Raw genomic sequence first — 26072 nt, forward strand, 5'->3', positions numbered from 1 at the left:
AAGGATAAAATAAGTTTTTATTTATAGTCTTATAGTAAAGGGGAAAGCCTTAACTTGCAAGACAATTCTTGGGCAGTATGTACAACATACTTTTTATTTCCATGGAATGGAATCAAACACGGACTGAGACTACAGAGTACACACTAGAAATCAGCAAATGCCAGGAACGGAGTAGGAAAAAGACAAAGAAATGAGGCCTAAACACACAAAACCCTTCACTGGGATCTGCTGACCGCAGCCAGGACCAGGGCTGGATCACACAATGGGAACGGGTTCCAGGACAGTTGGAACAGGAATGGGGTCAGGGTGGGGAAGGGTCCGCACTGGGGTGCGGGTTTAGTACCAGGTAAATTGCTCTTGGTATTTACATACAAAATCAGTTGGCTCTATTTCTTAGAAATACACACGGAAAGAAAGGAAGATTTGATCATTACTTTATGAATCTGTCGCTTTGCAATACCGACATCATCAGAAATAGGGACAATTCACTCAGATTCAAATTTCAGTAGCAGGAAATAAATATCAAAACATCATCACTGGCCCTCAATACAAAACCTCTACCCGACCCGATCCTCCCTCCTTGTCCCACCCCCTACCACCCCCTGGCGGCTACCACTTCACTGCTGCCTGCTGTCCCCCACACATACCACACGAGTGTCACGCAGCCCTCCCTAAGGTTGGCTGGGAGAAGCAGGAGTGAAACAGGCTAAAGACTCTGTGCTGCAAATCTGTCCCCACTTGTATTTATACCACAAACTTCTTCAGGGATCTGGCCTTTCAATAGGAGCGATAAATAGCTTTTTAGAAAAAAACAAAAACAAAAACTTAAAAAGAAGGGGGATTAATTCTGATTACTCCAAACTGGTCATCTTCTTAAAGTAGAGCAGTCCACAGATTCACAAAGTCTATCAAACGGAGGTGAGGGTGGCCTGGGAGGAAAGGCCTGGGAGGGGCAGGAGTCCTCCGGGCATGTGCCCGGCGGGGCTGGAGGAGCTGGTGGGTGGTCAGGACACCATGTGCTCAGAGGTCCGGCCGGCCGTCTGTCCTCCACAGAAAAAGCTGCCAAGTTGGGGTATTTTGGTTTAAAAATTCCTGGTGGGGACAGGGAATCCCTGAAGGGAAACATTAAAAAAAAAGCTTGTGGAAATGGGGAAGGAGAACGAGAGCTGTTGTCCAAGAGCTTCTACGTAAAAATAAAATTAAAAAAAAAAAAAAAAAAAAAAGAGAAAAGAGGAAAACAAGAGTCTCTTAAATGGTTCTGAGGGTTCTAAGGATGAACTGAAAGGAGGATGGGACGATGGAGGAGACAGACAGTTTGTATTGCTGGCCTGCCCCGCGGAGCTTAGCTGGCCTCCATCCGGAGCTTCTTCCTGCTTTGGGGCTCTTCGGGCTCCGACTCCGAGCTGGAGTCTGAGCCTCCATCGAAGGCAGAGATGGTGCTGCCCTTGGCGTTGGTGTAGAGGCTGTTGTCTGAGGAGGGGTAGTTGGTCTGCAGTTGGGCACTCGACCTCGCCTTCTCCAGTGCACGGACTGAAAGGCAACCAAGCGAGCGGGTTACAGCCTTCTGGAGACTAGGGAAGCAACCGAGTCTCAGCTCAGGGTCCAGCCTGTTCTTCCGAAGGGCTTGCTGGCCCCCGAGGCTCAGGGTGGCTCAGAAGTAACTCCCTTCTGGTGCCTGTTCCACCCACACACTTCATTTCCTTCCTCCTTTCCCAGCCAGACCTGGGGGCCCAGTGGACATGGCCAGCCACTCTGCAATGCCTCCCAACCCTAAAGAGAAGGCTTGTGATGTCACCGTCCTGCCATGGAAGTCGACTGTAGAGACAGGAGCATAAGCTCCCTGTGGGACCCAGCAGCACAATGACAGAGAAGATGGCCTGGCGATGCCAGGCTCCACAAGGGTGTGAAGGCCACACAACAGCAGGGAAGGATGACATAAGATGTCGGCCAAAGAAAAGTTCTGGCTTAGCTCTCTTGTACAAGATCCACTTGGAAAGACAAGCTGGACACTTGGAAGCAAGTCGCCAATGCACACAGCATACCTGGGCCTCTCGACACACAGCCCCTCCATGCAGGCTGCGTGGCCCAGTAACCAACCCGATACTGCCCCCCGCTGCCCATCCCTCGGGGTTCAGCTCATCTTGAGCCTGGAAGGTCAACCCACTCATTTTATCTTATTTTATTTTATTTGAGGTGTTCTAACCCAGGTGGTTACTTGCATTTCCTTTTACTTGCATCTTCCATGAGGGAGGAAGAGAAGTGAATTCCCCAGGAACAAAGAACTTGATCAGCTCTCGCTTTCCCCTGTGGTTGTAGGAAAAGGTGGGTGTGAGCATTGGAGAACAGCATGGGCCTGGCCCATAGGCTGCCCTGATTGGACTACCATTGACAATGGGGAGGGCTCACTGTCCCTGAAAACCTGGAGTTTCTGGTACTTACAAAGCACACTCCAATCCAAGGACCTCAAAGCTCTTTTAAAGAGACACCTGATGCCAGGTGTGACCCCTACCACAGGCAGAGCACCTGAGCCCCAAGAAGGGGAGAGATCAGGTCAGAAAAAAAGTCTCCAAATGTCCAACCCCTAGACTCCACTGTTCCCTCACTGGAGGCTCAGGTCCTTCCTCAGGATGGTTCTAACACTCAACTATTCAGGCCCAAGAAGCAGGGCTGCTGCTGCTTATGAGCACGCGCTCCGTGACTGGTTCTGACTCTGCAGGCCCAGGTGCGAAGCCCTGACCTGGCCAGAGCACAGCAGGGCCGGCTGCCCCACCGGCTCACGTGCTCACCTTGCTGCTCCAGGAGAGCATTCTGCCGCTTGAGGTCATCGATATCTTGCTGGTGTGTGTGGTTTTTCCTTCGCATATACTGGATATACTCTGTGGCTTTGTCTAGGATTTGGGCCCGGGATGCCTGTTGCAATATGAAAAAAAGCAAAGGGGACAAAATAAAGACCTAGTCCAAGCGGTGAGGAAACCATGCCTTTCTGCAACAGCAGCACGGGGGAATGGAAGCAGGAGGGTGAGGTGGGACAAGGCTGAGGAAACACAGGAATCGCTGCTAAGAGCCTTCTTTGTGCCAGTCAAGGCGTCGAGTGCTTTATGCAGCAGCACTCTCTGAGAGGCGGCTCCACCAGGGACCCGAGGCTCAGAGAAGTTTACTCGGTTAGTCAAAGTCAACAGCTAGATAGCGGCAGAGCCTGGATTCAAACTCGGATCCATCTGACTCCTGAATTTGTACTCCCCCCATCCCCTTTGGTTCTTTAGATTGCTTTCAACTTTCGGCCTGGCCATGTCTGAAAACATTAAACTACTACTTAGCCGAGAGCTTAGGCTACTCACTCTCTGCTAGGGTGTGACTACGGGCAGCTGGTCCAGTGAGACAAGAGCAAGATCTCGGTGGGAGCCAGCTCGGAGTTGGAGGAGGCTCAAAATTTTTCCCCAAGGTCCCTAGATTTCAGACAAACCCTGACTGTGTTACCTATTTCCAACTGAGCTGTGCTGCTGTGTCACCATTTCAGCCTTCCTGGCTAAAGAGGCTTTTGTGAAAGCTGTCAGAGCTTGATGTCAACACAGGAAGGGCATGAGATTGGGCCATTTCAGGAAGCAACCACACCTTTACCACAGCCGTGGGCAGCCTAGGCACTGCCCTGTTAGAGGAACAAGTTGATAAGCCATTAAAATGGATGTCAGGTTACTCTGCCCCTGAAGGCCAAACATGCCTGGAAGATTCCCTCCAGGTTGCAAGCATGGCCAGAGTTACTCACGGCCAAGCAGCCAACTAGCCAAACAGGTAGAATGGTACAAAGCGAAGAGGACTGATGCCCAAGGCAGGGTAGTCTAGAAGTTGAGTGTGGCATTCAGGCCACCGAGGCTTCTGAGGAGTAGCAAAATTTCTTACTCAGGGTAGGGCAGTACCAGACAATTCTGTGTTACCATCCTGGCGGGTCCTTGACAACCAGAACACAACAGGGGGGAAAAGGCAGAGAAAACATCCACACTCAGGATAGCAAAACTAAATCCACTTGTATTAAATCCTGACAATCTCAATTTATATACCTCGGGCTGGGCTGGGCATCAGAGAAGTTTGCAAGGCCTGGGTTTATTCACCAGTCCTCACAAGTACTAGAATTTCCAGGCTTTCCTCTTATAGCATGCTTAAGGCAATTTCCTCAAAAGGAAATTGTTCATATTCAACCATTTTTATCTGGTGCAAATTATATGCAAGGAACTGAGCAGACACTGTGGGGACACAAAATGTATTAGTCATGACTTCTTTAGCCCAGAAGCTTACTTACTATCTAGCTGAGGAGATAAATATATCTATACACAGACAAACCACAGGGCAGCACCAACAACTGTAACTTGAGTAGCACAGATTAGAAAGGCCATGGGAAAAGATGGCTTCTGGCTGGGGTGATTACCTACTGTGTGCCAGGCATGGGCCTCGGCCTCTGTGTGTGCGCAGGCACACACGTGCGCGCTCCCATCTGAAACAGTGAAGCCTGGTCTAACCCAGGGTGACATCTGTGGGAACGGGTCACTCTGGGCAGGGAGAACAGCACGGCATAGGCATGAGAGTGGAGACTGAGCCAGGTGTGCTTCTTGAATAGGGCACCTTCTGTAGGAAGAATGAGAGTACCGTGCCACCGGGGCTTACGACTCTGGCTGCAAGGCTACTTCAGTTGCTGTTCCCCATTTCTGCTGAAGGGGACTTATTAGGTCTAATTATTAGGGGATAAAATGAAAAAAAAAGGGGGGCACATAATTAGAAAGGAGTAATGAAAATACTCTGCTTCTCTAGATACTACAGAAGGAATTTTTTTTTAATGTTTATTTTTGAGAGAGAGAGACAGAGTGCAAGTGGGAGAGGGGCAGAGAGAGGGAGACACAAAGCAGGCTCCAGGCTCCGAGCTGTCTGCACAGAGCCCGACATGGGGCTCGAACTCACGAGCTGCGAGATCATGACCTGAGCCGAAGTCAGACACTTAACCGACTAAAGCCACCCAGGTGCCCCTAGAGATGGAATTTAGAAGTAGCACTGTAGGAAAGGTGGCAGAGTGGCAAGGAAGAGTTTAGGCATCCAGGAGACAGTTGCATTCTGGGCTCTGTCATTAATGCGCTCTGTGACTGCAGATATAATCTTTCTCTCTGTGGCTTTTTTTTTTTTTAAAGCTTATTTATTTGAGAGAGATAGAGAGTGAGCAGGGAAGGGGCAGAGAGATGGGGAGAGAATCCAAGCAGGCTCCATGCTGTCAGTGCAGTACCCGATGCGGGGCTCAATCCCAGGAACTGTGACATCATGACCTGAACTGAAAGCAAGAGTCGGATGCTGAACCAACTGAACCACCCAGGCGCCCCTCTCTGTGGCTGTTTCTTATCTGACTAGAAATTCTCTCAGACCCCAATCAGCCTTCCAAATTCTATGCACCCCATCAGGATCCAGTTGCTGTGCATATTCACATCCCAGTCTCTCTTTAAGTCTGCCTATTTTTTCCACTAACAGTTCCCAGAAAGCAACACTAGCCCTTATTTAACTACTCATTTGCAGCTGGGACGAGGGGAAAGAAGCAAGACTGAAAATGTTTGGTGAGGACTCTTAATGAAATACCACACTGAGTAGCAGCCTGTGTGCGACCAGTTTCTTCTTCACATATTGACACATGAAACCATGAAGTGAAAGTGAGCAGTAAGCAGAGCACAACAAACCAAAAAGGGAAAAAGATCCTGTGAGTGGTGCAAGTTTCCATTCCAGGGCAGTTTTCACATGAAGATAAAATTCACAGATGCTCAGAACACAGAGGTCCCCACAGAAGGTGGGATTGGTATACACCCGGCTCAAGGCCTCCAGAGGGCTAAGCACAGCCCTTCCATTATCCCTTGAAGGCAGAAGCGTCCCAGGCCACCTCGTAGCCAAGTCCAAAAGAATGGTTCAATTAATTTATTAACTGTGCCCTTCCCAGAGTACTCACCAAGTAAAATCCAACGAGAGAAAACTTAAAGCACAGAATACAGAATTCCCCCAAATTTACATGCATATCTAGTCCGGGGTGGGGGAGGGGGGGCGGTTGGCGCTGGAGGGACAGCAAAAGGTTGAGATGAGAAAATGCTAGACATCTAAAATCCCCTCTTCCTGACTTTCCAAACCATATGATCACATGCCTGGCCACAAGATTAAGGTGTGGGCAGGCCCTTCGCGCCTTTAGGAGTTTCTACTATGTGAACAATAAAAAGAAACAGACAAGAACCTTGGGCTTTATGGTAGGACTGTGTGCGGCCCCAGGCTTTAGAGCATGGACTATGGAATGGCCCAGGGCTTTCGGTTTCTGTTTTTTGAAATGCAGGGTTAGCTAAGTCAGCAATCTGTGAGTGAGTGACTGAGCAGACAGAACTTGGTAAGTCATTGTGTCCACAGATGGACTGTTGCCTTTGGATACCTGTTAGGAACTGGGATAATTTTCTCCCTGCTAGGTTTTAGTCAGGAGGCACCAATTCCGATTCCGCCTTTCTGAGCAGAAACCGATCTCTTTAATGGTCTGGACACAGCCCTGAGACAGCACACACTGTGGCTGGGGGGACCAAAGAGGTACTGGGCCTCTTATGTGACCGTGCGAGTCAATGTAAAGTGGCTCCTCGGGTTCCTCCTTCACCTGTGGGAGCCATGCAAAAATGCACTGGACAGCCCTGCCAGGTCCTATTCCAAAGCCCCAGCTGCATTACAGCAGTACAAATGATGACGATGGTAAGAATGGCAGCAGCTAACACTTACTGAGCACTTATTTAATGCCAGGTATCTTCATACAACCTTCTGATGTATTACGTCCCCTATTTTATAAATGAGGAAACAGAGGCACAGCGCTCTAACTTGCCTAGTAGCAGGTAGTAGAGTCAGGATTTGAACCAAGGCCTCCAAGACACCTCTATTTTGGGAGCACAGAGGAAACTGTGGAACTAATAAAAAAAGATGGACAGAAATGCATTGACAGCATGGTCTGAGAGAAGAGTCTGAGCAGGAGGGAAAGGACTACGAAAGAGTCATGAGATTTGTCTACACTGATGTCGATAAAGACCCAGGGAGGATGGTTTCCTTGGAGGAGTCAGAGTTTAGGTAAATCATCCCCGCACAGTTAATGAGTGCAGGGATAGAGCTGAAGCTGAAGACTAGTTTTTTAAAATTAGGTTGGCAAAGTAAGAAATGAAAAAAAAGTAGCTTGTAATAACAGCAGCATTGAAGGAAGACTGTTTTTCTTTTTCTTTTAAAGACAAGTGAAAACCAAACAGGCTTCTAGCAGAGAAGAAACAAATAGAAAAAGCCTAAGGATGCAAGATAGCTTGCATCTATCTAGGACTGAACCTGACCCCGGAGGAGGGGAAACACCAGCCTCTACAGTGCGGTTAGCCTCGTTACCTAACAAGGATAAGACCAATATGGACAAAGAAGACCCACTGTGGTGTGGCCAAGGGGCCCAGCAGGTTCCTGCCCCTTTTCCAGCTTGTGCCACAGCAATAAGGAGACAGAAGAAAGGGTCAACTCAGCCTCGAGAGGCACCCACTTGACTAGAACTCCATTTGGGAACACAGTGCACCCACCTCATGTGTTGCAAGAAGTGACTACATTATTTCACAAAAGGATCCAAACCCAAGAGTTTCATTCTAATTAGAACCTTCTTAAGGCCCCAAATGTTTCTTGAAGTAGTTAACACTGACATTAGGATAAAATCCAAGGTTACTAAATCAAAACTTTTTACATAAGGCACAGTTCCACATGTTTCTGGAGATGTAAAGCTTATTACAGTAATCTGGATTTGTGTAAAAAGCCACGTTATTTTAGAAAGCAGGCGGAGAGAGGTAAGGAAGAGAAGAGTAGTGCTAGAATGTTCACATTAGGAACACCATTGCTATTCCCTGGGGTTCTAACCCTGACTGGAGAAGTAATCACCTTAGTCATATTCATCACTTTTCCTCCTCCCTCCTTGCTGTCAAAATCAGATGTTACCACTGCCTTGTTCCCTCAAGAACCAAAATGCCACATCCTGGGGAATGAAAAAAGAACTACTGCCTGACTCACTAACTGACATTTGTTTTGCACTACATATTTTAGGAAACATAAAACCTTTATTTTCTGACACCTTGCACAACCTTTTACACGTATTAAGGTAAAGAGAAGCTAGGGCAAAGCCTATATACATTTCCATTTGAAGAGTCATCTTCTGAAAATAAAAATTAAAGAATCTGCACAATAAATCTGGGCCTGCATTAAAGTGGTTCATTCCAAAATGGAACCCCCATCAATGCCAACAAGGGAGGCTGTGGGATCAGAGCCACCCTCAAAGCTTCCTGCTACCAAGCCCTCCCCAGCCTAGACTATTTTGTGGCTTACTATGGGAAGGCATCATACCCTTTACGGGGCTTAGTTAAAGGCAGGAGTCAGACATTTGTTTAAGAGTCAACACAAATCATGTTTCAAACATGTTGTGCCCTTGGTAGTTTGAGATGAGGGTGTGACACTTACTCATCAAGGTTTCACCATGAAGGACAGGAACACACATTCCCCAAAGAGGAAATACAACTAGTAAATAAACATGTGGAAAAGGATTTAATCTTCTAGGTAATAAACAAAACACAAAATTAATTACTAACTCTGCCTACTAAATTAATTCCCCCTCTTCAAAAAAATTCCAGTGATGGTAATACTGGTACTTTCAAAACACTGTCAAAAGACTAGTCTTTTGTTTTCGTGTTTTTTTAAATAAGGTGTCTGTTTATTCTTAATGTTTATTTATTTTTGAGAGAGGCACAGAGTGTGAGCGGGGGAAGAGCAGAGAGAGAGGGAGACACAGAATCCGGAGCAGGCTCCAGGCTCCGAGCTGTCAGCACAGAGCCCCACGCGGGGCTCGAACTCACGAACCGTGAGATCATGACCTGAGCCGAAGTCGGACACTTACCGACTGAGCCACCCAGGCGCCCCTAAAAGACTAGTCTTTTGAATTTGCTTTAAAGAATAAAAAAGGAAAGAATGAAGACATGAAAACAATCCTCTCTAGAGGAATTCTGGCAACAAATGGCAAAACCCAGATGTTCTTACTCCTAGACCTAGCAATCCTACTTCTTGGAATCGACTCTATGGAAACAGTCACCTGCAACAAAATGGTCATCACTACATTATTTATAAAATCAAAAAATGAAAAGCAACCTAAATGGCCAACAGAAACATGCCTAATGACTAAATATATGAATACATCATCAGCTGGGCAAAAGGCATGGTACGTGAAAACAGCAAGCTGTAACATTTCTCCCATGTAAGACGTGCAGAGGAAGAAACCAGAAGGGAATACTCAGATTGGTAATACCATCATCTCCTTGCTTCTTAGATGCCATCAATTATTCCATGGATTTCATAATAGCAGCTTGTGGGGGGAGAACTAAAAAAGGCAAGTTTCTTTTGACGTTCACTTTAAGATGGCACCCAATGTCAGTCATATTAAAGTGGGGTGTCCAGTGGGGAGACAGGTCTTTAAACTGCATGGTCGTCCAAATAGCTAATAAGCACTTGAAATGTGACTAGACTAAATTAAGCTGTGCTGCAAGCATAAAATATATTGGATTTTGTTGAAGTCATATTTATTTTTGCATACTAGGTTAAATAAAATATATTATTAGAATTAACTTCATCTGTTATTTTACTTTTTTACTGTGTCAACTAGAAAATTTAATTGTAGGGGTGCCTGGATAGCTTAGTCAGTTAAGCGTCTGACTTCACCTCAGGTCATGATGTCATGGTTCGTGAGTTTGAGCCCCACATCAGGCTCTCGCTGAGGGTGCAGAGCCTGCTTCAGATCCTCTGTTCCCCTCGCTCTCTGCCCCTCCCTGTTCACTCTCTCAAAAAATAAACAAACATTAAAAAAAATTTTTTTTAATTGTATCTGTGGCTCACATGAAACATCTGTTGGGCAACACTTGTCTTCAAATCTTAGAACAAAAGAAAGCTATAGGTTGGAGGAAGGGGAGGTTTTCTTCTTCCCATTTTTCCTAAACTTTTGTAATTTTGCTGCAAGGAAAGAAATGCTGAAGGGAAGCCCCGGAAACCAACTGGGTATCCTTCAAATCTCGAGATGGAAAAGCATTAGGTACGGTTTCCTGGCTCTCTAGTCCTCTCCATAGGAGTGAACCTTCCCCTGCTCTGCACTGCAGAGACTTCCAGAAGAATGGACAAGGCTTCTGCCCTCGAGAAGCACACCCTTTAGCTAGGTGATAAGATGGTCACAGAGAAAAGGGAGACACAGGCAAGGCCCCATGAAGCCCATGACCACTGGGGCTGATGGGGGAGCAATACTGTGGGGTTCTCTGGGTGGTGAACTGCTTGATATGAGCCGTGAAGGCAGGCAGGCAGACAGGCCCAGGCAAAGAGAACATGGAGGCACTCCGGCAGCAAAGAGTGCACAGGCTGGGGGGCCCTTGTGAGTGGGTCTCTTCACTGTGAAACCCTGATGTCATCTGGGCGGTAAGGCTGGAGTTGGGCCTTGAGAGAAGGAAGGAACTCCAACAGATGACATTTCTGGGGGAGAAGAGGAGGGTGTACACTGCTCCACAGTCAGGGAAGGGGGATAAAAAGCAGGAGGGCAAGGTGGGCACCTTCTTTAGAGAACATAAAATACCAATCCTTACCTTGAGGGGCACTGAAAAGCCCTGGAAAGGTTTTCAGTAGCACAGAAACAGTTTACAAGGAATTCAATAAATCAGTACACTTACATTTGCTGAACCCAGGGATTAATGGAGACTCAGGCAACCACGGACAATAAATTTAAGGTAGAAAATTGAATTTTTGAAAAACCTAGTTGTGAAGCAAATTACTGCACAGGTTGGAGTCTGGTCAGGTAATAATGAGAAAGGTGGTGAAAAGGGCAGGGATGTGGCTTACTTTCATCTACAACATAATCCCTTCAACAGCCCCATATGATGTAGAAACAGTGTTGCCAAATGAACTGCACGCCTTAAGAGGCGCCCACCAGAATGAGCCTCTCCCAGTATAACGTGGCCGGAGTGGATGGACAGGGGGCCTCTTTCCTTTAGTTAACAAATACTCTGCACAGTTCCTGTGCCAGGAACTGAGGGAAAGCAATACGACCAGAAGCTGTTTTCCCTGCCTTCGTGGTACTTCTTATGGTGTAGTGTGGAGGATGGGCAGACATTCACCGGGTAACTACACAAACAATTAGAACTGGGATAAGTGCCCTGGTCACAGTGCTGAGTGACTTTAACAGGACACTGACCTTCAGCTATAAGAACTGTCAGGTTCCCTGTTACAAGTGAGTTATTTGACAGACGCCTTAACATGTTAAGGAAGCGGGCTTTCATGGAAATGAAACAGACTAGCTCAGTATTTTAACCTCTCCTTCGATGCTCAGCATGTTACCTTATTATTGCTAAGTATTACATATAATCCTCTCTCCCAACAAGGGAGCAAGACCCTCAAGAGAAGACACTATTATACCTTTTAAACCTTTACAGCACTCACATAGGTCTTGGGTCGTAACTAAACAGGTGAGCACAACCATGTTGGCTGATGTTCTTTTGTTCAAGAACTGAGCAAGCCCACGGTTTCCTCTGGCACTCTCACTCCACAGCTACGTACTGGGAATTACCACGTGCCAGAGTCTATGGCAGGAGCTGACTGGGGCGGTGCCCTCATGTTCTCATCCAAAAGGAAAGAATTCTGAACTTAATGCTCACTAAAAGAAACCCCGATTTTATTTTCATCTTAGGTTATGTTCTCTCTTTTTAACACAGCCGTATCCAGAAAGGAGAAATCCATAGCACAACCGCCTGAAACCAATAAACATTAAGATAAACACATTTAGGAAGAGACTTAAAAGATGAGAAATTTCTATAAACCACCATACAGCTACAAATGGCAATGCTGCAATAGAACCTTTTATCACTAAAGTCAACCACGCTAAGGAGACAGTGTGATTGGATGCTGGGGCTAACTTATGGGGTGGAGGGAAGAATTATATCCCCATGTGAAGGCAAACTAAGGGGCTGGCCACCAGGTCTTGAATCCACATCAACAGGATGAGTTCAGTGCCAGCAAGCCATCGGGTAACCCTCCCTAGCACCCAGCCTACTGCCCTTAAAACAAATAATAATTCTGTTCCAGAAAAGTAATGTCTTCCCAGAGAACAGTCGTTACTCCCTTACTCTGGTTGACTGGCTGATGGTTCTAATTCCATCTCATCTTTCCCTGTGGGATGTCCAGTGGAAGAACTACATGGGAAACAAGAAACTTAAACAACAGAGTTCAAGAGTCTACTTGCTAACGCTGCGACCTATGGCAAAACCCAAATGGACCACCAACTACAATGGTCTATTTCTCAGAGAAGCTATGTGGACTCAGAAAAACGTACAGAGTTAAATGATCCTCAACTGTCTGCACTTCAGTGGCACCTACATATACCACCTCAGAGGAGAGTATTCTAGCAATAGCCCCTGAATGACATACTGCCAAGAATACCGGCTCTATCTTGAGGGAGCTCCCAACAAGATATGGTAGACAAGATATGGTAGAAAGACTGACCTTGGCAATCGGCAATCCCGAGTTCTAGTCCCTGTTCAGCTACAGACAGGGACCATGATCTCAAGTTGCTTCCTCATCTCTGACACAGTAATGATGGCAGGAACAGCAGTAATAGCAAACGTCAATTCTATTAGCATAATACCTCAGAGAACTGCTGTGCTTACTTTTACATTGCATCACAGATGTTGATTACTGATTTTTTTTTTTTTTTTACTTACACAGAAGGTGATCATTTTTTATAATGTTTATGATAACAGTATAAATAGAGGAAGCCGAGGATAGAGTTTGGGTCTCACATTTAAAGCTATTTTTTTTAATACAAGTATCCCCCATTCTTGGTTAGGATCCAACTCACTCAGTACTGGTTTTGCATTAAAAATCAAAAGGCTTAGGACACGTGACAGATGATTCAAATATTAAGTGAGAAGTCACATGGAAGTTAAAAATGCTCAAATCAAAGGAGCCTGGAGGCTTTCCTGCAAGAATCCACTTGAAGCTCACCCAAACTCACGATTATTTACACAATGTCACAACCTTAATTACTGCAATCCAAATCAAGAATTAGCCAATTTCCTTTAGGTTCAAATACCGTATTTTTAAAAAATTACAACATTTAATGAGCACAGGGAAGACTGAGAGACAAAGCACTCTTCCTGCTAGACTCCCTACAGCATCTATGAAACAATGCTGGCAGATAAGGAAAACAATGTAGACGGTGGAATTCAGATGCGGAGGGGCTCAGGGTTACTTTACTCATGCTCCGTGTGAAATATCTGGATTAGAACACAGAACAGGACTCTGAAATTAAAAAGGCACCTGGTAAATTCCCACACTAGGGCTTTATTAATGGGCTCCACATAACCTGGCCCCTTGACTGCTCTTCTCCCCTATTCCTGCTACTTCTCTGACCTCATTTCCTGTCACCATCCCTGCAGTTCCAGCCTGGCCACTCTGGCCTCGGCTCTGGACAGGCCCGGCAGTGCTCCCAGGTTCCTGCCTTGTGGCTACTACACTTGCCTTCCCTTGGCCTGGACTACTCATCGCCAGATAGGTACATGGTTCTTTCTTTCACACTTCCTTCAAACCTTTGTTCAAATGTTGCCCTGCCAGTGAGTTTTGTCTGGCTTATTGAAAACTGCAAACCTGCCTTCCCTGTTTAATTTTCTCCACAGCACTTAACTGAAAGGCTATATATATTTTACGTTATTAGCTCATTTTCTATCTTTTCCTCACCAGAATAAGCGCTTCTGCTTGTGTGTTTTGTTCATGGCTGTCTCCCTAGTATCTAGAACAGTTCCTGCCATGTAGAAAAACCTCAAATAAGCATTCGATGAACAGACTGAGTGAATAAATGAACTGGCCACAATGAATGACTATTCAGTTTAAGAGGCTACCAAATTCAAACCATCAACTTCACTGAAGAAAGGAGACAACAGGATTTAGGATACTGTGATTTTAAGGGCTTAAGGAAGATTATTATGGTAATGTAAAACAGGCTGGATAAGGAAAATGGTACAGCTGAGCTCCTATGACCAACCTCTCCCAAAGTGTCCTCAAACTTAAGAATGTCTAAGAATCAGTAGTGAATCTGACATGAGTGATCCAAAGGCCACTTCTTGGGAAACATTGCCTTGGTGCCACTCCTGGTTAGATGTGAGACCTAAGAGAAGGGAGCTCATTCCATTTAATTCACCAAAGTCGTTTTGATCGATACCATGGCATATGAGCACTGACTGTCAACAGCTCAAACAAACACAAGAGATAATCCTTTGCATGTGTGTACTTTGACGAAAAGAATGAGTCTGTCTCCCCGTCATAAAGATTTCCTGTGCTGCTTAGACGGTGTTGTGTCTAGGAATGCTGTTATCCTAGGTAAGCACCTTAGTTCAAGGACACTTAAAGTAAGTCCATGTTAAGTAGGCCTAACTCATGACAAATTCTGGTTTTGCAATACTAGGTATTCACTGGCCTGTTTTGTTTTTTCATAAAGGTCAGACTTACTCCATGCTTCAGCCACATACAAGGCCACACCTCAGATAAGGTATAAAGCACATGATTTACCAGAGTGACAGTATAAACAAAGTGAAACTGTAATGGTTCCAAATTTGGCTCTGGATAACCAAACGCAGGACCCCCACCCACAGAACTGAATCAGGAGAGCTACGGAAAGTATACCTGAGAGCAATGATTTTTCTTAAAACAGCTGTTTTTTTAAACACTGTATCACTAAACAGAAGTACACAGGTCCTCTTTCCAGTCCACCATCTCTACCACTGAACTGCTGCAGAGAGCAGCTGGCTACGTTCTGTGTTCAGGATATAACTAACTGTGCAAACAGATGTTTTTTCCAAATTCCAAGAAGTGACCCCAACCCATACGCTTTTTACCCAAAGCTTCCAACTTTGTTTTTCAAATGTAGAAACAGCTGGTGCCTACCTCTCCAGGGAAAACATTAGTTTCTGGAAGGCCATCAGTGGGGCGGAGGGAAGCAGGAGAAGATCAGTTACTATTTTCCCTCCATTTCGTATGAACATGTCTCTTTCCTTAAGTCTTTTGTCCCACGGCTTAACATGCTCTTTATACGCCTTGAAATAACAGCTGTTGGAACTGGGAGATCACTAGTGTCCAGGTTGGTTCACATACATTCCTGAGAGGTCTCATTTAAAAGAAGTACTAACTTCGAACTATACAAAAGAAATGCTCGTGGAGGTCTAGGGAATCACTAACCTCAGAAATCCTTAGTGTTATCCCAAACTTCTATGGGCTGCTCCCTATACTATAGTTATAATAAATTCTTGAAGGAGTAATTCACAAGTAATACTGATTTTACAAGTAATACTGATTTTAAAAGAGAACTCCTACTAATGTCTTACAAGCAGCTCCATTTTATCTGTCGTTATTTGCTAAGGACAGAGTAGGTGTGTCATATACCCAAAAAAATCAAAAAGTAAGGAAACCATGTAATTTCCTTCCAGATAGGTGAGTGGCCTGGTAAGCCCCACAGAAAGTTCCAAGTTAGTTGTGGCCATCAGTTTCTCCATAAACTCACCTTCTCTCCTTGGAGTGATGGGACCGAGTCCCGCAAACTGTGAAAGCTGTCTTTGATGTGGTCCCTACGTTTTCGTTCCAGTGCGTTATGATGAGCCCGTTTGTCAGCCTAGAAGAATGGGAAAAAGAGCACATTAGCAATGTCGTTCCTTTTGCTTGGTACAGGTGGGTGGGGAATAGCCTGGAAGTATATGCTGTCAGCGCTGTCCCTGGCGATTGGGCTGGGAAGGATTTGTCGAGGTGGGCAGTTAGGAGTCTCCAGAATTAGGATCTGCTAAAGGGGGAGAAAGGGGTGAGCAAGGCTTGCGACAGGAACATCCAAAGTAGCTCGATGCATCCAGCTCATGCATAAGTAAAATAAAAGTTATTCATGGGGACAAGGTGCAACTCTCCTGCAACATCAGTCTTCCCCCACAACTTACTTATGTGACAGAACAGCCGCCAGTCCATGGTTAGGAAGTGACCAGGGAAAAGCTCCAGAGGGGCCCCTTCATAAAATGTGATCACCCCCACTGTAAGAGATTCCTCATGGTGGGTGCCCAGGAAAGGAGTAAAGTCACTGGTGCAGTGCTTTTCATGTGAAACCCATCACCATGAGTCTGCTCTGGGCTCCAGCTTGCTAAAAGGGACTAGTTTAAGACCTGCTCACCAAATCATACAATCGAAACTAAAACCTCTAGAAAAGCCAGATGCGTGAATCTGAGATTATGACAGAGATGACAAAGACACCAAGTACATTCTGAGTTCCTGTTTTTTAAAGTGGATCCACGGTGCCATCCTGCCAAGGGCTTCCCCTCACACAGGCTATGCCAGAAAGTTTGTTCTTAGACAGCAAATCATCTGACACCCACAGGCTCTGAATAAATTTCCTCAGGCACCTGTGGCAGGTCAAGCTTATTTGGCAGTATCTAAATACCCACAGACTGGACCGAAGTCTTTATCCTGTCTTGCTTAGAATCACGAAGAACTATCAGCTGGAGAGCGACAAAGACTGGTGACAAATCACAAGCGGCAAAATACACTGGCTTCAGGCAAAAGAGAGTGCTGGAGAGCACTGCAAGAGAGCTTCAGCAGGTCCCTAATAAAAGAGCATTTCCTCCAAATGGAACACAGACACTTAACTTAGTCTAAAGCAAGAACCTTGATCACTTCTACACTTTGGGAATTATGGAGAATAATATACTCTGAGAATTTACGCTGAATACACAAGGTTGCGCTGAGCTACTCAAAGAGCAAGTCTGTAAATGGAAATTTCGGGTAGCTTTAACCTACCCAGACAGAGCACCGGGCACTTTAGATATGAAGCAACAAGAGTAAATAACTTGGCTTAGACAAGAATGCCTCAAATGAATCCTTGTACTAGACAAGATGCACAGGCAAAAATCTATAAAGACAAGTCATGGGAATGAAAGGACTTAGAATTCTACTGTATAAGCCTAAGTCTGAGTCATTACAGAGGAAGAGGAGGCTGGGAGGAGCTGTGGTAACCAAAGTCCCCTCCTGGTGTCTCAAGCACAACACCTCGCCTCTAGCTCTGCTGAATCAGACACCTGGTTCCCATCATGGCCATGGTTCTTTCTACATGGCATGGCAACTCATCTTCAGGGCAGATGCCTGGGCACTTCTAACACCCTCCTAACCTTGTTAAAGTCTGAATTCGTGGTAAAGTGAGTGCTTGCTGAACTCCAATGACATATGAAATCTAGGGGGACACTGAGGGAATGATCAAGCTTGGACACCAGATAACTTAAGGCTAGAGGTAGGTGTGCTGCACCACACAGCATTAGAACAAGAATGCCGATGCCTTCTAACAGCGGTATGAAATAACCTGGAAGTATTGAACATATTTAAGTACCCAGTCCTTTCCTAACTTACTGTCCCCTCTAGTCACCTACACAGGTAAGGTGGGCTGGGTTCTAACCTTGACTCTACCTAAAGCACTGAGAAGGTGGAGAGGACATCTGCCTCTCCAGCATTTGTTACCTACTCCCTAAGATGGTTTATTTACATGCAAATTAACTGCACAGCTTTGGTCTCCAGCAGCAGCCCAAGATACTCCTGTCTACTAAATCACCCTGATTCCTGGCCCTCCTCCCGGCTTAAGAGCTGTGCACAGAAGCAGTGACAGCAGAGTTACCCACAATTCCTCTCGTTGATACAAATAAAATCCTAATTGTCTGTTTTCTTTCTGGGAGAGTCCTGGATATCTCAAAAGGTTAGAATCAAGTTGAACTTGGTTTCACTCAGGCCTGCACTAGACAGGTGGAGCCAGGTATAATCTAACACCAAAATCATCCCCACAATGCACTACCCCTTCCCATTCACTGAGCCTTGAAAGGACTCAAATGGACAAGTCTTTTGGTTAGAGGATTGTTAAGTGAACTTGGCTGTGGACCATCAGCAGAAATCTTGGCTTCTTATCTGGGGAGCCAGCCAAGTTTGAGAAGTTGGCTCAACAAGGAAAGGCAGCAGTCCACTGCCTGGTAGAAAGCCTAGGCTGGGGACTGTTGTTCTCGAAGTAGTGGATGGAATTTCTGTGGTGGTTCCAGGCCCAATTTAACTAGCAGAAGGGTAGAATCTTAGACCAATCCCTGTTGCCATGTCCATCCCAAGCAGCTACTCTTAACCAGAGTCAATTTCAAAGCTCTCAGAGACAATGGCAATGATGTATTGTCTCCTCCCTAGGCCTCATCTGAAAGAGCAAATTAAAAATATGCAGAACTAACATGCCTAACTCCAGGCAACTCTAGACTAAATGATACCTCTAGTGGCTTGAAAGACCATATGAAAAACCTTTACACAATGCTGAGAATTCTGTTCAGGAAACATTTCCAAACCACAGAGATCCATCCAGCCCGATAATAATGTTCCCCAGCCCCCCCGCCCCAAATCATCCAAATGAAGGGCCAGTTGCCAGGCTTATCACTGCTTTGTTAACAGTCTTCACTTGCTGGAAACCTTTTTCGAAAGAGCCAAGATTTCAGAGTTGAGAATGAAAAACAGGGTAAAGACTTCCAGTGTCAAGCATCTGAGATCCTCCCACAAACTCAAAACTAGTTTAAAACAAGGGGGTGGGAGTGGGGTGCAGGAAGGGCCAAACAACTGTGTGTCTTAAATAAAGCTCAACTCAAGAAATCAGCCAGCTTTCTGTTGCCCATACTGAGATGTTTGAGAATGAAGATGAATGGGACCAAACAAATTCTAGAAGACAGCAGAGGTTTTCTTGGGCTACACAGCTGGCCCGCAAATGCCTTCCTCCTTACATCCTATAGGAGCAGTGGCTGGATGCTGCCACTCTTCAACTACACTCAATTTGCAGTTTCTGCCAAAAAACCTTTCCTTCAGGGCATCCCAGGCTAACAGAAATCCTAAAGGGTTGTGCGATACTGAAGAGTGGCCCACAGATGCTCAACAGGAACTCCAGCACCAAATCGCTTCCAGCTTTGACATCTCTGCCAAGGTTTTTATCCAGCCTCTCAGTTTTATTTCCACCAAACTTTCCATACTGGCAGCCAGAGTAAAAATCTTCACCTACAATTTGTCCACCTCTGACACTAACAAGCACGTGTATCTTAAGTGTTATTATATGTTGAAAGCAAACATTATTTTCCTAGCCAAGAAGTTGCTAAACTGGCAGGAGGTTATTCAAGCTAAGGAGGTGTGTTCAAAATCGAGGGAAATCTCTTTAAATTATTTCCTTCCAACTTACTGCACAGAGAATGTATCTTCCTTCAAGGCCTTACATCAGTTAGCAGCCTCATTTCCTACAAGTTCTAGGTAGGCAAACAGCAGGGGGAAATAAATGCTCCATTATTCAAGGACGCACAAGGTTTTCGAGAACGATGCCATTTCCAGGCTATCTGACATCTAACCCCACCTATAAGGAGAATCTTCTTAAGTCCAATACAAAAAATGCTCTCAGCATATACTGAAAGTTGCTCACTAAACACGTACTGCCTTTAAGAAATTCAAAGATTGCATTTTAGAGGAGAGATAATGTTGCTTATTGTTAATAAGCTACTCTTATGAAACACAACCATGGAAAATACACAGGTTCAAAATTCTCATCAGAAAAGATCTATTTATTACTTCTGATGGGAAGCAAATAGGAGAAATAAAACTGAATTTCTAAGCAACTTAACTCATTTTAATCAACATGAAAACTGCAACATGAAATAATGGGCAGCTGCGACGAGAAACCACTAAGGTCCTTAATAGGAAGATATAAATTTCAAGTTCCCAACACCTCTCCTGCTAGAAGCCAAATGCCTACGATACATTTCTAAAATCAACTAAATACATGTGTTTTTGAGGTTTTTTGTTTTTTGTTTTGTTTTGTTTGGCATCATTTGGTGCCTAAAAGAACTTGGGAATGCTATTATCCAAATATGCTATCAAACTACAGCCATTTGAGAAATTAAAAATGCCTTGGTCATGAAATTTTAATCGAAAACCAAGTTAGATTCCACGATCAACAATTTCCCCATTACGGGCATCTTGAAAAAGGACTTTAAAACATAAGAACACCCTTTACTCTAACAAACAGGCGTATTTAAGAAGCAAGCCTGGCATTTCTGTACCACTGTCAACACTCTGAAGCACACACAAATTACATGCAGCGTGCACACTTCTACGCAACTAATTCCAGGTAAAACAGACAGTGGCTTCCAAGTAAATTCCAATCTCAAAGACGACCAAGCTCATTCCCTTCTAAATAGACTGTAATTCCCAACAAAGCACAGAGCACTACGAAGTTAAAAATATTTAATAGGAGGAAGACCCACACCTGAAACTGCACAGATCTGTTTTTACGCCCCTTAACAGATATACTGTAACTCTAACACATCCAGCTGATATGGATAATAAGCCTTGAGTTTCCTAACACACTAACCCTGCATTTCTCGTCTACTTTCACTTTTTTCCAAAAGTAACTTCCCAAACAGAAATAAAACAAAAGGATTTACTTCGTATGAAACATACCCGTCCCAGAAAAGTCTCTCTAAAATGCAGATTTTTCCCTCCAAAAAAGAGTAAGATAATACCAGCGGGACTGTGAGATGCATAAAATTTAGTAATAAAAATATTATTTCCTTTACAAAGCTTACTGGTCACTGGAGAAGCTGTTTTCCGTTTGCACTGAGGCAACAGAAAAAAAAATTCACCAAATCAGTTTCACTTTCTGTTAGAGTTAACCTCACTTCCTAACTATTCTTGCAGAGAATCTTAAATTTCTCACACAGTAAGGCTGTACCTACTGTAGTGACCTCATAAAAGACAAATGAGGGTCTTTTTTTACATTAGGACCCACAGAACCTTCCAAATAACTTGTTAGAAGTTCTTCTGTAGTCCTGAATATTTGGTTGTTCACAGTCCACAACCTTTTCTGAATACAAAGCTTATGAATAGTTCCCTCCGAATAAAAAAAAATGTATTATCTATACTAAACGGCAGGAAATAAAGTGATGTATTCACAGAGAAAAAAAACCCGAAATCCTTTTTACCCTATTTGTTCATGATAATTGTTTGATATGCCATAAATATTTATCTGTTGCTTCTTCTTTCCATGCTCTTATGATTATTTTGTGCCAGATAATGTTTAAAAGTCTCGGCAAATAGGCATGCCTGGATGGCTTAGTTGGTTAAGTGTCCGACTTTGGCTCAGGTCATAATATCACGGTTTGGGAGTTCGAGCCTCACATCGGGCTCAGTTCTGACAGTGTGGAGCCTGGAGCCTGCTTCAGATTCTGTTCTCCCTCTGTCTCTGACCTTCCCCCACCCGCACGCGCGCGCTCTCTCTCTCTCTCTCTCAAAAATAAACATGAAAAAAAATTAAACAAAGAAGTTTCAGCAAATAGATGTGTCAAATTAAAAACAGAATCAAATCCACTCCCACTGCCCACCTCCCAAAATCAAAGAGAAAGATCTTAGGCACCTTAACACCAAACTAAAAATATCTAAGAAAAACAATGACATTAGCATTCTAGGAGAGTGGAAACATTTTAATAATTTAATAAAGCAATTTACATCAATACCCATGTGGATGGATATTTTGAAAAGCAGAAAGCTTTCAAGAACTGTAAGCCAAACTTTCACAAAGAAAACTCTCTCACTGGAAAGCCAATGTAATTCTAATTCAAATAATGATTCTGCAAAGGAGGCCTAACCAATCCCTATCCTCCAACCGTGATCAAGCCCTGGAATACATTTTATAACTGGAAACTTGGGGGGGGGGGGGGGAATGTTTTAAAAAGACTGGGTTCTAAACATGAAACTCAACATTCACACCATTAAGGGTAATAGTAACTAAAAAAAAGGAACTGAATTTCCAAATACATGTGTAAAGGTAAGTATCTGACAATACTTCAAGGAAAAATAGAGCAAAATCTTTTTTGTGACTATTACCCAGGGATAATTTTTAAAATCTGATGGAACAACTTCATACTCCAGATTTTATGGAAATATTAGCTCTCAATAAACATTTTTCTTAATGCCTCTCTGCTTGGAGAACCTGCAGAAACTTTGTCTGCTCTACTGAACAGTAGGTACAAGGCAGTGGACATGCTTTTATCCTGTGATAACAGAAGCATCAAAGTGGCATCCTGCAAATTCTAACAAGTCCCCAAACATCATGTCAACAATCAGAAAAGTAAAAAAATCTGGATTTCTAATCTTTCTTCAAAACAGGAAGATCTGGCAACAGTGAGCCCTCACTCCCACATAACAACAACCCACTGGAGTTTAATGGCCGTCTTTTCAGTAAAGACATGTGCTGTCCAGAGCCCTAGTCCTCACCTCTGCTCTCTACTTTATTCCTGATGATCTTACTGCCTGAGCCCCCCAGAGGCATCTGAATTTTTGACCCCCCATTCTATAAACTCTGTACCGTTTCCATTTGTCAAATGTTAAGACACTCTGATGTACTTCTCTCCCTCTGACTCTGATTTACTTTGTGTCTATTCTTTTTTTCTTTCTCTAATCTCTTCATGGAACACCCACCGCACTGTCCCAGACTGGAAAGGCATGAGATTAGTGTCTATCTAAATCCACAGAACATCTACTGAGAACATTAATATCAAAACCCTGAGAAATTACTGATAACATTGTATGGTCTCAACCGCCACCTTTTAGCAAATCTGTCTCTGCAATGCCACGCTTTCCTCAACAATTTTTCTATTTTCTTTATACCTCTCCTTCAACGCAAATAGACCACAATAAGCTGTTTGTGACACTTTCCTATTCAACCTTTGGCTCCTCTACATTTCTAATTTCTGCATTAGAAAAATACCAGGTTGTGCTAGACTCTATAGGCCTGTAGAAATCACATGACTTTTGGTTAAAGATGATTTTTTGCATGTGGCTTCAGCCTCACACAACTACGCATGTATTGCTTAGAACCTACTTGTTCCAAAGTAAATCTGACAACTTTGACCCAAAATAATACAATTTACTTCAGAATGACACATTTCTCATTTTACACTTACAAAGTGACAGCTAGATCACCCACGTGAAAACTACTGAACGATTCATTTCTTTGCAAACAGCTCCTTTCACTCACCTACAGTCCACTGAAACTTACCACCTGAGAGTCTAGAATGATGAGATTTGCAAACCCGACCCCCCCACCTAGAACCCCAGAACAAGGCCCCGCCTCACCTTAGCGGTTAACAGGAGAGTTTACTACAATATTAAAAATAATAGAACAATCTCTTTTTCTCTCTGACCCCAAAAAGGACTAGAACTGAACGGAAATGAAAATGAAATGGAGAGTAGGAGACGTACCGCAGATTGAAACCTCGGTTGCTCTTCCTGGAATAAGAGAGAAAAAAAATAGAAAATATAGAAGTTATTTTTACACTTCACATTCAATAATAAGAAAGAAAATGCCGGCGGCGGAGGAAGCGGCGGGTGGGGAGTCGGCCCGACCCCCCTCCCTCCCTCCCCACCCCACGCCGACATCACCCCAGCGGGATCCGGTAGCGGGGCAGGGGGGTCCCGAGCGCCGCCCCTCCTTCCAGGATCCGACATCGGCCGGAGGGGATTTAGAGCACTGTCTCCTCCCCCTCGCACCCAGCTCGGGGTATCTGGGCACTCCCAACCCCTGTCCGCTCTCCCTCACCCCCCAGGATCCGCGGGTCACGGGAAGAGGGTGATCGCGGACCCAGGGGGCAGGTCCTGAGCGTCGTCCCCTTACCCGGGATCCGGACAATGGGATCCCAGGCGCACCCCGTCCCAGTCCCCCGGATCCTGAGCGGGATAGGATGGGAGCGGGAGGCCGCAGCACCCTCCTCCACGGGGGGAGGTGGGGGTCCCAAAGGCCGCGTGTCTCCTCCCCACCTCCAGTCCCAGAAGGCCGCTCCGGCTATGAGCCCGGAGGGGAGCGAGCCGGGAGCGCGACAGAGGCGGTCCCAGTCAAGGGCGGGGGGGGGGGGGGGGGGAAGGGGAAGAGGAGGAGGCTGCCCGACCCCCTGCCGCCGTCGCCCCGCGGAGAGCCCCGGCCGCTGTCCCCGCCTGACAACCCGTACGGGAAGGAAGAAGCCCCAGGACTCACGTCGCTCTCCACCTCGATGTCATCGTTATCGCTCATTTCCTACGGCCCAGGGAGCGGCCACTGCAGCGGCGGCGGGGAAAGGGGAGGGGTGCAGGGGAGGGGGAAGTCACCGACAACAACAAGCCGAGTCCCCCCACACACACACTCACTCACTCACTCACTCGCTCTCTCACTCACACTCACACACACACGCACACACACACACAACACGGGCGAGAACCACCTCCTCACTGCAGCACCGGATCAACGGCGGCACGCACGCCCGGTCGGCCCCCTGCCACGTGACCGGGCCCGTCACGCTGGGGCCGCCGAGACTTGTAGTTGTCGCCCCTTTGACTGACGGCCCAGCTGGAGCCAGTAAAACTACAAATCCCATAAGGAACTGCATATAGTCGTCGCCAGCCCAACCTGTTGACGGAGCCCAGGGCGCCTGCGTGTCCTGTGGAGGGGGCGGAGAGAGAAGCGGCGCGATGCCTGCTGGGAGTCGTAGTCCGCAGACCGCGAGTTGTCAGGAGGTTTTCTTCCCAAGGCAGCAGAGGAGGCTGCTGGGAAGATAGGACACGTGGAGGGAGTTGGGGCTCCAGGAGCCGGGCATGGTCTGAGCGCTGGGCGCCGGGCCCAGGGGGCAGGGTGGAGGCTCTGGGGGAGTAGCCGGCTGCCTAAATAACGATGCCTCTCCTCGTGCGACTAGTTTTACTTTGTCTTTTTGGTGCCTGAGTTGCTCTGCATTGCGCCCTGGGGCGTAACCCACTAGGGCCGGGGTTGGGCGGGGGAGGGGAGGGGGGTGCAGATCTTGCTGCGGCAGACTAGGGGGCGCGGCTCCGAATGCCCGTGCGTACCTTTGGGATCTGGCTGTGGGGAGGTGTCAATGGCAGGTGTTAAGTGGTGTTACAGGACAGGCAGGATAACCGCCTTGCTGACGGACCGCTCCCAACCTTGAAAATCTTGTATTCATTCACGCGGGGGTAACCATGCCTGCTACTCATCGTGAGGCTCCTGCATTCATTGGCCCCCGACCTTCAACAACCGTTTACTTGGAAGTAAAACCCCTTCTGAGTTTGTTGTCGCCCACGTAGATTAGGGAGTGCCCAGTTCAGAGTGCCATAATTAAGAATTGCAAAAAGTATCAAAACGGGAAACCGCACTCTATCCAGTTAAAATCATATTGAACACCTACGATGTGCCAGCACGGGGATGTCATAGTGTATGAAACTGGACGGGTCCCTGACTTCATGCAGCTCACATCTGTAGAAACAAAAACAATACTGCGGCGCCATCATTTAAAGAGTGTACAGCAAGTCCTACAGGAAGGAAAAACAAGACACTTTTCAATCCTGAGGTAAAGTAACTGAACTACTCTTGTACATCCGGTGTCCAAAATGAAGGACATTTCGAGCTTTTCCCTTAAGTTACTGATCCCCTAATGAAAACCATTTTATCACTAACCTTTGAATCCAAAAATTTGGAGATATGTGACATATCTCCCCATGTGAGCATATCATCACTGCTTAAAAGATGTCAACATGGTAATCTTCCCTTTACATTTTTCCTTTAAATATCTGTTGTAGTTTTTTACTTAGTGATTCAATCCTAATGAAGTCTTAATATCTTTGCAATTAAACTCATCTTTTCTAAATATTTTGGTCTCCTAGTCTTCCTTTCACATCTAGTGGGGGAATACAGACCAAAGCAGATCTTTGTAAGAGCTGAGGGGCTGTAAGGGAGACAGGGAAGGTAGTTCTGGGTGAGTTAATTAGCTGGATATTAGAAACAAGGGCTAACTCATATTAGAAACTAGAACAAACAATTATTTGGTGCCAGTTATGTGCAAAGCATTATAGGACAGCACTGGCTACAAGTTAAAGTCACTCTGGGGCTATTAAAAATTCTGATGCTCAGGCTGTAC

At 45.4% G+C, this 26072-nt stretch overlaps 1 protein-coding gene across 3 annotated transcripts; it reads right to left on the bottom strand.

Annotated features, from left to right (window-relative positions):
* Positions 1–24432, bottom strand: MAX (MYC associated factor X). Of its 3 annotated transcripts, XR_008417228.1 has the most exons (6): positions 24167–24432; positions 23398–23424; positions 15620–15727; positions 2787–2910; positions 2220–2304; positions 1417–1530 (listed from the first exon to the last, which is right to left on the bottom strand). XR_008417228.1 is itself a non-coding variant. In XM_019451542.2 (5 exons), exons 1-5 carry the CDS (start codon positions 24200–24202, stop codon positions 1343–1345), a joined length of 483 nt encoding a protein of 160 aa, XP_019307087.1. In that variant the 5' UTR covers positions 24203–24428; the 3' UTR covers positions 1–1342. The 3 variants fall into 3 exon arrangements, 2 of the variants coding, with proteins under 2 accessions (XP_019307087.1, XP_019307088.1); XM_019451542.2 differs by lacking the exon at positions 2220–2304 and having other exon boundaries at positions 1–1530; positions 24167–24428; XM_019451543.2 differs by lacking the exons at positions 2220–2304; positions 23398–23424 and having other exon boundaries at positions 1–1530; positions 24167–24428.
* Positions 24433–26072: the final 1640 nt, after the last annotated feature.

The sequence above is a fragment of the Panthera pardus genome, unplaced genomic scaffold (genome assembly GCF_024362965.1).
Source record: "Panthera pardus isolate Hobbes unplaced genomic scaffold, ASM2436296v1 HiC_scaffold_24, whole genome shotgun sequence".
In the NCBI taxonomy this organism is placed as follows: Eukaryota; Metazoa; Chordata; class Mammalia; order Carnivora; family Felidae; genus Panthera; species Panthera pardus.